The sequence below is a fragment of the Lonchura striata genome, chromosome 5 (genome assembly GCF_050655825.1).
Source record: "Lonchura striata isolate lonStrDom1 chromosome 5, ASM5065582v1, whole genome shotgun sequence".
NCBI classification, from domain to species: Eukaryota; Metazoa; Chordata; class Aves; order Passeriformes; family Estrildidae; genus Lonchura; species Lonchura striata.
In genome coordinates, this window is record NC_140707.1 from 20,200,548 (window position 1) to 20,214,845 (window position 14,298).

The 14,298-nt window shown below is 58.6% G+C and overlaps 3 protein-coding genes and 1 long non-coding RNA gene across 7 annotated transcripts; 3 read left to right on the top strand and 1 right to left on the bottom strand.

Annotated features, from left to right (window-relative positions):
* Window positions 1–3,121: 3,121 nt before the first annotated feature.
* On the top strand, window positions 3,122–5,540 carry LOC110485075 (membrane-spanning 4-domains subfamily A member 12). 4 transcript variants are annotated; one of them, XR_014955526.1, is made up of 7 exons: window positions 3,122–3,316; window positions 3,515–3,634; window positions 3,942–3,998; window positions 4,099–4,248; window positions 4,593–4,699; window positions 4,784–4,867; window positions 5,121–5,540. XR_014955526.1 is itself a non-coding variant. In XM_085579951.1 (7 exons), the coding sequence occupies exons 1-7, from the start codon at window positions 3,137–3,139 to the stop codon at window positions 5,139–5,141; spliced, it is 726 nt and encodes a 241-aa protein (XP_085436077.1). In that variant the 5' UTR covers window positions 3,122–3,136; the 3' UTR covers window positions 5,142–5,540. The 4 variants fall into 4 exon arrangements, 2 of the variants coding, with proteins under 2 accessions (XP_085436077.1, XP_021411796.4); XR_013340203.2 differs by having other exon boundaries at window positions 4,117–4,248; XM_085579951.1 differs by having other exon boundaries at window positions 4,586–4,699.
* Window positions 5,541–7,809: 2,269 nt separating this feature from the next.
* Window positions 7,810–9,394, bottom strand: LOC146767265 (uncharacterized). The gene is made up of 2 exons (XR_014955527.1): window positions 9,257–9,394; window positions 7,810–8,055 (listed from the first exon to the last, which is right to left on the bottom strand). It is a non-coding gene; the product is annotated as an uncharacterized LOC146767265 (long non-coding RNA).
* Window positions 9,395–10,051: 657 nt separating this feature from the next.
* LOC116183694 (membrane-spanning 4-domains subfamily A member 15-like) lies at window positions 10,052–11,712 on the top strand. The gene is made up of 5 exons (XM_085579955.1): window positions 10,052–10,216; window positions 10,417–10,536; window positions 10,676–10,732; window positions 11,063–11,218; window positions 11,329–11,712. The coding sequence occupies exons 1-5, from the start codon at window positions 10,052–10,054 to the stop codon at window positions 11,602–11,604; spliced, it is 774 nt and encodes a 257-aa protein (XP_085436081.1). The 3' UTR covers window positions 11,605–11,712.
* Window positions 11,713–11,989: 277 nt separating this feature from the next.
* Window positions 11,990–14,011, top strand: CCDC86 (coiled-coil domain containing 86). The gene is made up of 4 exons (XM_021556122.3): window positions 11,990–12,196; window positions 12,511–12,640; window positions 12,970–13,044; window positions 13,635–14,011. The coding sequence occupies exons 1-4, from the start codon at window positions 11,997–11,999 to the stop codon at window positions 13,752–13,754; spliced, it is 525 nt and encodes a 174-aa protein (XP_021411797.3). The 5' UTR covers window positions 11,990–11,996; the 3' UTR covers window positions 13,755–14,011.
* Window positions 14,012–14,298: the final 287 nt, after the last annotated feature.

Here is a 14,298-nt window from a genome sequence, read left to right on the forward strand (position 1 = left end):
ATGGCCAGGAAGAGCCTGGAAGTGAAGCTGAGCACCCAGCCCGGGCCGGTGAGGCGCTCCCGGGAGCGGCTGGTGCAGAAGGAAGCGTCTCCCCCTTCCTCCAAGAGCCTTCCCCACTGCGGGAGCACCAGCGAGGGTGCCTCGGACAGGTCTCCGAGCTCCTCCGGATCCGCGGATATCAGCGAGGCCCGCGAGGCTCTGAGGATGCACGTGGCCAAGAAGAGCCTGGAAGTGAAGCTGGGAGCCCGGCCTGCTCCGGTGAGGAGCTCCCAGCAGCAGGTGGCACAGCGGGAAGGGCGCTACTGGTGCCGGGTCTGCGGCCCCCGCAGCGCTGCAGGGCGGCCATGCGAGAACGCCCCGCGCTCCCACTCGGAGAAGATCCTCCAGAGGCAGCGGGAGTTGGAGTTCCCCTATCTCCAGGGGGCTCCTCCAGGCAGGATTAGGCCCCTGTTGGCAGCCCAGATCCTTCTGAGGATGTTCTGTTATAAATAAACAAGTATTTCACAGAGAGCCGAGTTTGGGCTGGGACGGGCTGTAGGCACACGATTTGTGGGGATTGGGAGTGGGGATGGGCTGAGCCTGATCCTCAGTGAGCTGAGCCATGGAGTGCCCAGGTACACTGACCAACCCCCAAAGGAATAGAGGGGACACAGGTGCAGTGCATCAACATGAGGGGTACAAAAGGTTGAGCTGAAGAACAAGAAGAGTGACTGCCTGCAGCCTTCTGATGAGGTGAGGTGTTGCTCTGTGTGGGCTGGAGCCCTCTGAAGCTGTGTGGTGATCCTCTGTGTGCCATGGCTGTCTCAGCCGTGACAAGAGGGTTCCTTTCTTCCCGGTTGCTGTGTTTGGGTTCAGGATGGGAATATCATGGATCCCATGTGGGTGCTTTGTTTGCTGCAGAGCAGGGCTTGTCGTCCTCGTGGGCTTTCCATGATTCCTCCTTGGAGAGGTGGGATGAGTACCCAGGGTTGGTTTCCAGTATCCACTCTGGAAACAGCCCCGGGTGGGTGCAGGGGGTCGGCCCACCCCACCCAGCTTCCCATGGGGACACCAAAGGTCTCAAAGCCATTGCTGGGAGAGATCCTGTCTCTTTTTCCATCCCTGTCCCCATGGAGGCTCCCAGGGGAATGTGCTGTTGTTCCTTGCAGCCCCAGCCCTGCACGGGGTGCTCTGGGTGAGGGGATGTTTGGGGGTCCTGGCTGCTCTGCATGGGGGGAAGGACCACAGGGGTCCCCAAATCCCTGTCACAGCCCTGCGTGTGCCACTCTCTGTCACCAGCGGCCACACGTGGCTCTGTGCCGGCCACTGTCCTGGCAGCCAAGCCTGGTGTCCGGCTGCGGGGTGACCAGGGATGGGACAGGGATGATGACACACCTGGAGCACCCCTGCTGAGCTGGGGACTGCCCTGCAGGTGAGGAATGGGGACACCGAGTGTCCCTGCTGGGCGTAGGGCGGCAGTGAGGGGACCCTGCCAGCCCCATGGCTTTCCTGTCACCTGCTCTGAGCTGGGTGACACCCCCAGCCCCAATTCCACTTCTTCCCACGGCTCCTCCCGGACAGCATCCGGCACAGGAATGTCCTCCATTTGGCCAGAGGGCTCGTGGCTGTGGCAGCAGGCCCTTCTCCCAGCTCCCTGTGGAATGTTACTGCTCCAGGGAAATGGAGATTCCCCCCAGAGCCCCAGATTCCTCTCAGGATCTGTGGCTCTGAGTTTCCCTGCAAACCCCACAATGGGATCTCTCCATGAGGGATTCCAAGCAGGAGAGTGTGGTGTTGTCCAGATCAGGATGGGGTACAGGGGTGTCCTCCATGAATTTCGGGGTGCAGGGTGGTACTGTGTGTCCCTCTCATTCCCTGTGTGTTCATTATTCCCTGATTTCAGGTTTAATCCTCTGCTTGGACCTCTTGGTTGCTTCTCCTCGGGGCTGGACACCCCAAAAATGGGAAATGAAGACAGTTTGGGAGGAAAGTGTATGGGATCAGTGTGGGGGATCCCCTCTACTCCTTCCGTCCTGCAACAGGGAGCAAATCCAGGCTATTCCAGCCCACCCCTTCCTGGGGACGGAGATCCAGGGGAAATCACGCCTGGGCAGAGCCCAGCTCCGTCCTGGGTGCCGCCCCTACCCCCGCCCGTGCCCCGGCTCTGCGGGGAGGAGCCGCAGGAGCCTAATGGCCCTTGATGGATTTTTCTTCCAGGAATTCGCTGCGGCGTGGTTTTGTGTTTTTTTTTTTTTGGTTTTGGTTTTTTTTTTTTTTTTCTGTTGGTTTTTTCCTCCTTTTTTTTTTTTTATTTATCTCTCTTTTTTTTTTCTTTTTTTTTTTTTCTTCTTTCTGTGCTCCCGTGAACGCGGCGTGGAGTTGGAAGGAGCGGGAATAAGAGGAGGGACACGCAGCCGGGGAGGGCTGACACCCCGATTTCCTTAACTTGCGTGTGGATTTGGGATGAACAGCTCTTCCCGGCGGGGGGAACACGGTGTCCTGGAGTGGGGGGGGCCAACACTGGGAATTGCCCCACAGAGCCAGGGCACCCCACGGAGCATCTTCCCAGCCCCACTTCCCACCAACCCCAGGTTTTGGGGGGTCTGTCCCCAGCATCCCCGGGTTTTGGGGGGGGCTGTCCCCGCCATCCCCGGGTTTTGGGGGAGCTGTCCCCAGCATCCCCGAGTTTTGGGGGGGCTGTCCCCAGCATCCCCGGGTTTTGGGGGGGCTGTCCCCAGCATCCCCGGGTTTTGGGGGAGCTGTCCCCGCCATCCCCGGGTTTTGGGGAAGCTGTGCCCAGCATCCCCGGGTTTTGGGGGGGCTGTCCCCAGCATCCCCGAGTTTTGGGGAGGCTGTCCCCAGCATCCCCGGGTTTTGGGGTGCTGTGCCCAGCATCCCCGGGTTTTGGGGGGGCTGTCCCCGCCATCCCCGGGTTTTGGGGGGGCTGTCCCCAGCATCCCCGGGTTTTGGGGGAGCTGTCCCCGCCATCCCCAGGTTTTGGGGGGGCTGTCCCCAGCATCCCCAGGTTTTGGGGGGGCTGTCCCCGCCATCCCCGGGTTTTGGGGGGGCTGTCCCCAGTATCCCCCCGTGTCCCCCGTGGGCTGGGCGGTGCCCCGGGGGGGGGATGCCGCAGCCGTGACGTCACGGCGCTCAGCCAATGGGCGCGGGCCGTGGCGGGGTGGGGCAGGGGCGGCCCCGGTGGGGACCGGGGCTGCTCCGGGGGGTCCCGGTGCCCCCCGCTCTCCTCATGCAGGGCATGGGGAGCCTCCGGCTGGGCAGCCGCGCCGTCATGTACACGGCGGAGACCCTCCCCAAGGGCAAGAACCGCGTCATGGGGGTGAGTTTGGGGGGGTCGGGGGGGGAGAAACGCTTGGAAAATCCTCCCTCAGCCCGTTCCCGGGGGATTCCTGCTGATCCCTCGAGGGGTGCTGTGTATCCGGAGAGGCGCTGGGATTAAGGCATCCCACATCCCCAGGGTGGCTCTGTGGGCAGGGGGGTTGAGTTGACCCTGTTCCCACCCATCCCGCTCTTCCAGACCATCCAGATTATGACGGGATTCCTGCACATCGGCTTCGGGATCGTCCTGACCACGCTGACCAATGTCTACACCTCCGTCTTCGTCATCGGAGAGATCCCCTTCCTGGGCGGCGTGTCTGTACGTGCCGGGGGGCTGGGAAGGGATTCCCACCGGGAAAGACCGCCTGGGGTGGGAGGGGTTGCCCACCAGGAAGGGAATCGCACCAGGGAACAATGCCCACAGGGAAGGGAATTCTGCTGGGGGGGATGCCAGCAGGTGGGATGCCCATTGGAAGGGATGCTCACAGGGAATGATGCACTTGTGGCTCCCATGACCTCGGCAGCTGGGAATCAAGGGCAGGAGGGGTCAGTGTGTCCCCTGTGCTACCTCTGGGCAGGTTTGGGGTGCCCTCAGCGCCAGCTGAGCCCCGTCTCTCCTGCTGCAGTTCATCATCTCCGGGTGCCTCTCCATCGGCGCTGAGAAGAGCCCCACGGAATGCGCGGTGAGTTTTCCCAGGAGCCCGCCGGGAGTGATCCCATGGGGGAGGTGGGGTGTCCCCCTGGTGCTTTGGGGGGGTCTGCCACCCTCCCCCCTCCCCAAAGCCCCCCGGGTGCCCACAGGTGAAGGGCAGCCAGACCATGAACGTCATCAGTGCGATCTTCGCGCTCCTGGGAATCGTAGCCTTCATCGTGGACCTCAACCTCAACGGGCTCTACCGCTCCAGCTTCAACTACTACAGCTATCTCGTCCTGGTAAAATCCCACTTGGTGGAATTCCTGCCCTTGGGAACCCTCCCACGGCCTTTTCTCCAGCCCTCAAGGGGTGTTGTGCCCTTTCCCAAATCCCTGTTGGGGTGGCGGTTTCTCCTCTGCCGGCACGACCTATTTTCGGCTGGTACCTTGGGAGATGAGTCACCCCCTGGATGCATCCATGAGCCATAAAAACGTGGCATGGAGGGCTTGGAGTGAGACCTTGGAGCCAGGGATGCAGAGGGAAAGGAAGGGGGAGCCACAGAATGCTGCCCTGTGTGGGGTTCATCCTCGTGGGCGCTGTTGGGGGGGTACTGACGGGGTTTTCCCCCTCCTGGAGCTCGCAGGGAATGGGATTTCCATCGTGCTGCTCATCTTCACCATCCTGGAATTCTGCATCGCTGTGGCCACTGCCAATTTCTGGTGCCGGGCCACCCGCCTCAGCTCCAACGAGGTAAGATGAGGGGGGTGGCAGGGATGGATCCCAAAAAGTGCATCCCGTGATCCCAGTGTCTCCCATAATCCTGGTGTTCCCCAGGCCATGCTGATTGTCCCCAGTGCCACCCGTGTGGATCTGGCCGTGCCACCGGCGGAGCTGCCTCAGCCTCCCAGCTACAGCGAGGTGATCCAAGCCTAGATAGGGGCGGAATCAGCTTTGGGATGGCTCCTGGGATGACAGTCCCCATCCTGCTGCCATCGCTGTCCCCTCCCTGGGGAAACATCCCACCCCAATCCCCAGGGAGCATCCTGGAGCATCCATCCCTCTGCTCTGGGAATGGGGAGGAGATCCCAAACCTCCGTGGGTGGTGGGTGCTGAGCGTGGGGTCCCCCCAAATCCTGCCCCCTTTCCAAAACACCTCCTGGTCTCTTTGCAGCTAGCTGCTCCTGAAGTTTGACACCGAGGATGTTGGAATGGGATCCTGCCTCCATCACTCCTAAATCCCAGAGCTACGGCATCCTCCTCCCACTGTGCTGCCGGCTGGGATGCGCTGGTCCCCCCTCAAAAGCCAGGGACACCCCCAAATTCCCTGCCCCTCTGCCCCTGGGCCTGGTCTGAGGGGCTCCACTTGCTGGCTGCTGTGGGAAGGGGCTTCTCCAAGGGGGAAATCTTGGGCAATTCCTGCCTGTGAATCCCTGGCGGGATGCTGGGGTTCGCTCATGTTGGGGTTCAGGAATTCCTGGTGGTTTGGAGTGACCCCGATGTGTGCTGGGAGCCGGGCAGGTCACCGGAGCATCTACCTCGGCTCGTCCCCTGTTGGCTTCATTTTCTCTTGGGAATAAACGCTCTCTCCGGGCTTGTGTCTCTTGAATTTGGGAATTTTCAGTGTGGGAGCTACACTTCCCCCCTCACAGAGCTGCTGCCCCTCAGGAAAGAGGCTCATCCTGCCTGATTTAGGGATACTTGCTCTCTCTTTCCTGATGGAATTCTGCCCGCCTTGAACTCCTGGTACCTGCTTGCTTTCCCTGAGAGGAATTCTGCTCCCCTAAACCCCTGGCACCATCTCCCAAGGGAGTTTTGCTCCTCTAAACTCCTGGTGCCTGCTCTCCTGAGGGAATTCTGCCCCTCTAATCCCCTCTCCTGCTGGAACTCCACTCTCTAAACCAGGGTACCTGGTCTCCCGAGGGAGCTGCGCTCCCCAAACCCCCTCCACCCCCCCATTCCAGCACGGTTCCGCTATCTTTAGCTCAGCCGGAGCAGCCGGACAGCCGGCGGCGATGCCGGTGACGCCAGCACATCCCGGTTCTTCCGCCACCGGAGAAGCTGCCCCGGGGCTGGAGCCGCTCTTGGAGGTGACACGGGGACACTGGTGTCATGTGCTCCCTGTTCCCACAATCCTGGGTGGTGGGAATGGTGCTGAGGGGCGCTCCCAAACCTTATCCATGCAGCAATGCCTAAAAATTTCTTTATTTTCAGGGAAGAAAAAGGGCTCTGGGATCATTTTGAACAGGGCCAGGTTTGTCAGCTCCTGACAAGCTCATTTATGGCTCCACTCTTCATTATCCTGCATCTGTGGGAATGCTGGTGGATTTAACGAGGCGCTGATGAGCATCCAGCGGCATCAAATTATTTAAGGATTATCCCAAGCTCATGGAAATGGAAAGGTGGGATGGAGGTGAGGAAAGAGACCCCAGTGCCAATTTTCCAAGGGGTGGGAACATCCTGGTGAGTTCCCAGTGCTCTGGGGGAGAATGATCTCAATTTTTGGGGGCAGGATTAATCCCAAATTTCCCCTCCAGTGCCAGAGTGGGATTAGTGACCTCCTCTTTGAACATTCCCCTAGGTTTTGGGGTCGCTCAAGTGTTTTTCTTCTCCTTTCCACACTCCCTGACAGTGCTCCTGCTGCTCAGCCAAAGCCTCATGGATTATTCACTCCCTGTCAGTTATTTCTGTTCCCGGCTCTGAAAAAATAATGAGCCCGATCAGTAGGAAAAGCCCCAGGGATTTGGGGAGCAGGAGGAACAGGCTGCCTCTGCTCAGCCCATGGCCACAGCCCATTACAGGTCCAGCTCCTCACCTGCGGCTCTGGAGCATCCCAGCCTCTCCCAGCTCCATGGAGACCACCACGAAGCCATCCTGCCTCCCATCCAAGCTCTGTGTTTTCCTAATGTGGTGGTTTCCTGGGAAGGAGGTTTCCTCCTCTTCCACCAGCACCAGGCTCTGTTTTCCTGCAGTATCCCAGTGTTCAGACGTGGCTTTCCCTGAAAATGCTGGACTAAGTGTTTAAGGCTTGATGGGAATGTGGGGCTTTTAAATATATTTTTATTTTTAGGTGGGAATTTGCAGATCTAGGGGGAGCGGAGACTTCCAGGAGTTAGGAATAGCAGGTGACAGGGGCCACAGTTTTGTGTCCCTGCTGGTGATGGTCCCTACAGGAAACCAAAACCCTTGGAGGAGCTGGAAAGGGGAACTGTGGGATAAACTGGGGTGTCCAAATGTCTCTCCCCCATGGGAAGAGACTGACTTTGGGCACTCCTCCAGCACCTAAAGGTGCCTCAAGAGAGCTGGAGAGGGACTTTAGAAAAGAGCCTGTAGGGCCAGAACAAGGGGCAATGGCTTCCCACAGCCAGGGGGTGGGTTTAGATGGGATACTAGGAAGAAATTTTTCCCTGTGAGGGTGGTGAGGTGCTGGAATGGATTTTCCAGGGAAGTTGTGGCTGCCCCATCCCTGGAAGTGTTTAAGGTCCCATTCCAGGACTGTCAGTGGAGGTCGATGCTGGTGAAGTCTTGGAAAAGTTTTCTGGAACTTTTCTGCAGCCTCAGGAGTCTTCCCGAGAATGAGTAGATCAAAGGCTGGAATGTCACGTGCAGGGGTTGATGGACACATCTGGGACAGGGTTTGGGAGCAATGTCCCAAATGCCAGGTATGGATCACCCCAGCAGCCAGCGATGCCCCCCCAACCTCCCGCCTACTCCCTGCTCTAGATTTCCTCATCCAGGATGGACACTTGGATGTTTAAAGCCAGAAAACCCAAAACCTCTCCCAGAAAACATGACTTTCCTTCTGGAATCAGTATGGAAAGAGCCCTGTGGGAAGCAGAAACACCTGGAAGCAAAGCAAAATGTTGACTTTGGGTATTTTTATGAGGATATAAAGTTTGTCCCAGGAAGCAGCAAGTTTCTTTGGAGAGCTTTTCTCCGTCGTAATCTGTTTTCTTTGGAAAAAAACCTCACAGATTTTGGGGTTGGAAAAAGAAGTTTGGTTCCACCAGGCTAATAAATTTTGTCCTGTGCTGGTGGGAGGGAATTTGGGAGGGTCTCGCTGATCCCCCCTGAGCATCCAGTCAGGCTTCCCCCATCCAAAACTTGTCCTAGAAAACAGGAAAATGAACATTAAAATCCAAGGAATGTGTTGTATATATCTACAAAGCCAAAAATTCCTGCAAAGAAAAGGTTGGAAAGCTCCACCACCTGGCCCTGCTGCTTCCCTGCATCTGCTTCAAAGCTTCACCTCCTCTGGAATCCGCTTCCAAAACAAATCCTGACATCCTACCTTGGGCTCCTGCCATCCCCAGCTGGACCTGGGTTTATTTAGGAAAGGGGAAAGTGCTTTTTACGTGGATCCCTTGCTCAGAAAGTGGGGTTTGGGGGGCTCAGGGCAGTCACGGCTGTTCCTGCCTGCAAGGCTGGAACTTCAGGAATGCTGTAGCAATCTGGAAAGGCGGATTTGGGAGGAAATCTACCGTGTAGGGTGGTTTTGGCTGGGAATGTGAGCCGTGGATAATGGTGGAGGATACCCTGGCTGCCTAAAGGCTAAAGAGGGGATCCCAGAATTTCCACGGAGGCTCAAGTGTTCCTTCCTGGGGCTGGAATGAGATCCCTGGGATTGTTAGGACTGGAGTGTTGAGAGGGATGAGGCACCAGCAGGAATTAAAGGCTCTGAGGCATCAAGAATGTGATGAAGAGGCTGAATCTCATCCATGTCCATGTTTTTCCTGGAAAGCTGTGCTGCCAGATGCAGCCCTTTACAAGGCCAAGTGCACGCTTCCATCAGGGATGCAGGATGGAGGAAGGTCATGGGTGGGATGGAGGAATGCCATTGGAGCTGGGATGGAGACGTGAGTTGCTACTCTTTGCTCTCCAGGTCTGTTCTTCCAGCTCTTTTTTAGTTTACAAATTGGGCTGGTTTGGAGGGGGTGTCCCATTCCCTGGAGTGTGGGAGCATGGGAAGGGCACAGAATCCTGAAATGGTTTGGGATGGAAGGAGCCTTGAGGATCATCCAGTTCCATCCCCCTGCCATGGGCAGGGACACCTCCCACTAGCCCAAGTTTTTCCAAGCCGGCTCCAGGGCTGGAAGCCATTCCTGCGCTCTGGAAGCGCGGCGCTTCCAAACGCGGCCTCTCGGCTCCCTCTAGAGCCAGAGAGAAGGAAAAAACTTCCACAAAGTTGCTCCACCTGCTCCTGAAATCGTCAGCTGGAGGGTCCTGTCCTTTCCCAGGCAGAGAGAGAGGTGTTGGGGTGATGCCAGAATCCTGGACCTAAAAATTCCCGTTCCACCAAGAAATTCCTACCTTGCACACATCAGACATCCAGGAAACCTGAGGAGTTCTCCAGGTCGGCATGGGGTATCCCAATGCTCCTGGAGAAAAGGACATGGCTGTTTTCTGGGAGGAGGGAGGGATGGAGGCAGGCAGGGGCCTCTGAATCCCTCAGGATCCCCTCACCATGTGTGGTGGCTCCATTCCCAGCCCGAGCTCCCATTTCCCATCATAAATAACAGCATCTCCTTTCCCTCTGGTACCCGACAGAGTGGGTCAGGGATCCCTGAATCCCTTCTGTGTGTCCTCACTGGGGACAAATCCACAGGGAGGGAGAATTCCCAAAAATGGCAATAAAGGAGCTTCCTTGATAACAGGGTTTATAAAGTTTCCTGTCTCAGTGTGAGTTTTTCCTGGCAAGTGGGCAGGGTTAGGTTATGAACACCTCATTAGGTACCAAGCTAAGTACAGGACTGTTTCCCAAGCAAAGCATCCACAATTTGGGATGGAAAGTGGGTCTTGGAGCATCCCAAGGAAAAGCATCCAACTCTTCCCAAGGATACAGAGCCCAGGGAGGGATTCCCTGTCCTTCCCTCCCTCTTCCTGTGCAGGATTTTGGGAGCCTCCAAAGCCGCCTCGTTGAGCAAGAGGGCCCTGACGGGAATTCCATGAGTGAGCTTCCCACAGGGAGCAAAGGGCAGCAGGAGTGTGTCCCTGCCAGGCCAGCACCTCCTGGGGTTTTGGACAGCAAAGGGACTGTGGTGAGGAGGAAGAGGAGGAGGAAGGCAGCTGGGAGTTCCTTCAGCTTCCTGGGCTCGCTCCCAGGCCATGGCGGCCACCACGGTGACGGACGCCGCCAATGTGAGGATCATCACGGAGGTGATCCCGGCCACGGATCCCCAGGCGGCCCAGCTGGCCTCAGGCTCCCAGGCCCCTGCCAGGACCTCATTCCAAACACATGGCTTCCAGAGGGCTCATCCCAGGGTGTTGGGGGTGAGACATGGCCCTCCAGGGGCCCGGCAGGGATTGGGGATCCACAGGGATTGTCCTGCTGGATGTTGTCCCTGGCTGGCTGGAGAGGATGTTGGGACAGGTGTCTCTCCCAGTCCCTTCCCAGCACTGTGATGTGGGATTGGGGTGGGATGGGTCTCACAGTAATGGGATAGGGATCCCTCTTCCTCATCCTTCCCCAGATCATCCACATCTTCACTGGAATTGTCCACATCTGCTTTGGGATCATCCTGACACTGTCGGAGCACAGCAACCCTTCCCTCCCTGTGGCCAGCGGCACCCTCTTCTGGCTGGGGATCCTGGTAAGTTGGGATGAGGATGTGGCAATCTCGGGGTGTTTGTGCACCCCTGAACCCCAGTTCCCAGCTGGAGGGACACCGGGAAGGGTGCCACGGAAAGGTGCCTTGCTGCTGACACCAATTCCTGCTGTTTTCCAAGTAGCTCCTGGTCTCGGGCTCGTTGCTGGTGGAAAGTGAAAGGAGAGACAGCCCTGTGCTGGTAAGATCCAGGCTGGGACGGACAAGGTGTCCCCCCATTCCTTATGTCTCTTCCAGCAGCTGCCAGGACCCCTCCATAGTCTGGATTCAGGATCCATAGGCCAGTCTCCTGCTTGGGAAGTGCCCAGCTCTCCCACATGGAGCACAGGATGGGGCTCATCATGGGATGAGGGGGATAAAAGTTCCAAGGAGACCTTCATAGTTTTGGAATCACTGTGGGATAAGTAGGACAAAACTGGGTGGCTTCTCCAGGAGATCTCTGATCCCGGTTGAATAATCCATGTGGGAAGCAGCCCTTCCCGGGGTCCGTGTCACCGGGTGCTTCCCGCAGGTCAAGACCTGCTGTGTGGTCAATGTGGGCGTTGTCCTGGGCACGCTGGTGGCCACCGGGATCCATGGCACGGCCATCAGCCGGGTCCTGCCCGGCTGCGAGGAGCCCGAGCCCTTCCAGACCCTCCCGGAATGGTGCCTCAGCATGGAGAGCAAGGTAGGGACACCCGGGAAGGGAATCCCAAGTCTCTGGGCGGGCTGTTCAAGGATCCAGCTTCTGTTCGGGTGGTGGATGCCGGGATATTCCCCTTCTCCTCCTCCTTGCAGATGCTGAGCAACGGGCTGGATTCCACCTTGGTGCTCCTCATCCTCCTGGAATTCTGCGTGGCCGTGGCGGTTCTGGCGTTCGGATACGACGCGGTCCGGCAGCAGACGTACACCCAGCTGGTGAGGGAGGCGGGGATCCACGGGGACCGCTGGAAATCCCTGGAATGCTCACCCACCCCTTCCTTCCCCCGAAGGGCCGCCCCGATCCGGGCGTTCCCGTGTCCCTCGCAGAGATTTCCCTGGATTTCCCTGTTTTTGCTTTCCCAGGCGCTGTAGCCGCGGCCAAGCCCCGCACGTGCTGCCGCATCCCGGGGCGGGTCCCGCTACCGGAGCCCCCTGCGATGCCCTCAGCGTGTTCGGCCCCCAATAAAGGCCTCTCCCCCAGCCCAGCCCGCGCGTGTCTCCGGGGGTTACTCGGGGTACGGGGGGCCTCGCCCCGGCTGTGTTTGGAGGAATTCGGGGGGTCCCGGTACCGGCGGCCACGGTGGTGGGCGGTGCTGCCCGGCACAAAGATGGCGGCCGTACCCGGTACAAAGATGGCGGCCGCCGCCGTGCGCGGAGCGCGTTGCCCAATACAAAAATGGCGGCCAGGAAGGCGCTCTGGCTTCGCGCTTCCGCGGAGAGCGCTGCAATGACGTCATCTCCTGCGACGCCGAGCCGCGTGGATCATGGAGGGGGAGAACGAGGGGACCCCGGGACCGGGACCGGGACCGGGAGCCACCCCAGAGGGGCCCGGCGGGGCCGCCTCGGCTCCGGCCGCGGCTCGGCGGCGGCGGAAAGGCGGCAAGAAGCGGCAGGAGGCGGTGGTGGCCATCCCGCGGGGCAAGCCCAAGTCGGGACGGGTGTGGAAGGATCCCGGGAAGAAGAGGTGGGAAGCGAGGCGGGGATCTGGGGGGCTCTGGGCTCCAGAAGGGATGTTTGAGGGGTCATGAGGTTTGGGGGAACTTTGAGGGGGACAGGATTGTTTGGGGGCCTCTCCGGGGCTTGTGAGGGCGTTCCGGAGATATCCATAAGCTTTAGGAAGGATCCGGAGGTGACAGGGATGACTTGGAGGGGATGTAGAGGAGGTGAGGATGCCGTGGGATGCTCCGAGGTTGGCGGAGTCTCATGGAATTCTGGAGAGTGGCCCCGGCTGCATGCCGGGGTTTTTGAGGATCCAACACCTCCCGTGTGCCCGCGCAGGTTCTCCCACATGATCCAGGACAAGGCGCTCCGCAGCTCCTGGGCACGGAAAATGAAGGAGAGGCAGGAGAGGAAGCTGGTCCGGGATCTGGCACGGCAGCTGGAGGAAGCCAAGCAGAGGGAGAAAGAGGTAACGGGACTCGGGAGCTGGAGAATTCCCATCTTTCCCAAGCACAATCCCATGTCTCTGTCCTCTTCCCGGCCCTTAGAGCTGTGGCAGAGCCCAGGAAAAGGGCAGCTGGGATGGAGAATTCCCTGTCCTGGTGCCAAATCCAGTCGCTGACGGTCACATGCCCCAAGTCACTGACTCGGAATAAACTCCCTGGGTCAATTCCAGCCTCAGCCGGGGTGGAAAAGCTGCTGGAATGACAGATTTCACACTTGGCTGGGCATTGGCTGGTTTGGGTTTAATCCCAGGGGAAGGGACCCGCAGGGAATGTTGTGGTGCTGCTCCCACAGGAAAAGAAGCGGCGGCGGGAGGAAAACCTGAAGCGGCGCCTGGAAAACGAGCGGAAAGCCGAGATTGTCCAAGTGGTGAGTCCCCTGTGCTGGCTGGGAACAGCCCTGGCAGCACCCCACAGCCTCCAGCCCCCTGTGGATCAGCCTCCAATTTGCTCCAGTTCCTCTCTCTGTCTCTGGAGGATCCTGGGAGCACTGGGAGATTCCCAGTAAAGCTGGGCATGCTGGAAGCGTGTCCCCCATGTTCTCCCAAACTTGGAACTGAGGGATGATGGGGTGGTGGAGTGAGGGGAATGCTGCACTGGTGGGGATCCATGTGGGGAAATAATGGATTTTCCATTGGGAAGAGAGCTGGGAGCTCAGGGTGGGTGTGGTGAAGAGCTCAGGGTGAGGATGGGGTGAGTTTTGGGATAAATCCCCTCCTAGATCCTGAATCCTTGGTGGTAGGAGGCTGGGAGCCATCCATGCCCATCCTGCCTCATTCCCACACTCTGCTCCATTCCTGGAAATGCTCCAGGACAGGGCTTGGAGCCACCTGCACTAGTGGAAAGTGTCCCTGCCCATGGCCAGGGGGGGAGCTGGGTCATCCCTAAGGGCCCTTCCAACCCAAACCATTCCAGGACCCGATGATCCCATGAAATCTCCTCTCTTTTCCCATTTCCCAGATCCGGAACCCCCTGAAGCTCAAGAGGGCCAAGAAGAAGCAGCTGAGGCGGGTGGAAAAGCGGGATACACTGGCCCTGCTCCAGAAGACGCCCGTGAGGCGCAGCACGGCCACGGAATGAGGCAGGATTTGGGATACTGCCACCAGGATCCTGCTCCTTCCCAGGGCTTTTCCCTCAGCTTGCCAGGCAGGAATGGCTGGCAGGACCCTCAGTGTTGGACAAACAACAGGACAGAGCTGGGGGGTGTATTCCACAGGCATTCCTGCTGCTGGATCCCCCAGTCCCTGAGGAATCAGGATGCAGCTGGTGCCAGAGGCTGGAACAGAACTTTGCTTTCCCAAATTTGCCTTTTCCTTATAAAAATGAATAGGAACTGAGACGGATTTGTTTCCAGTGGCTCTGGGAACTGGTGGCTCCAGCTGGGGCCTTCCCTAAGGCCTTCCTAGGATTGGAGTGTGCCATGGGCCCTCATTCCTTGAAGGGAATTCCTGTTGGGAATGAGCCCCGGAACCCATCAGGAAGGAAGGGGGCATGTTGTCACACCCCCTCCTGTGTGGGGGCAATGCTGGGAATTCGCTGGGGGCTGGAAGTTGGAAATCCACATGGATTTAACATTCCTGTTTTTTTTTGGTCTGTGAACACCCCTTTCTCTATTCCTGGGGGA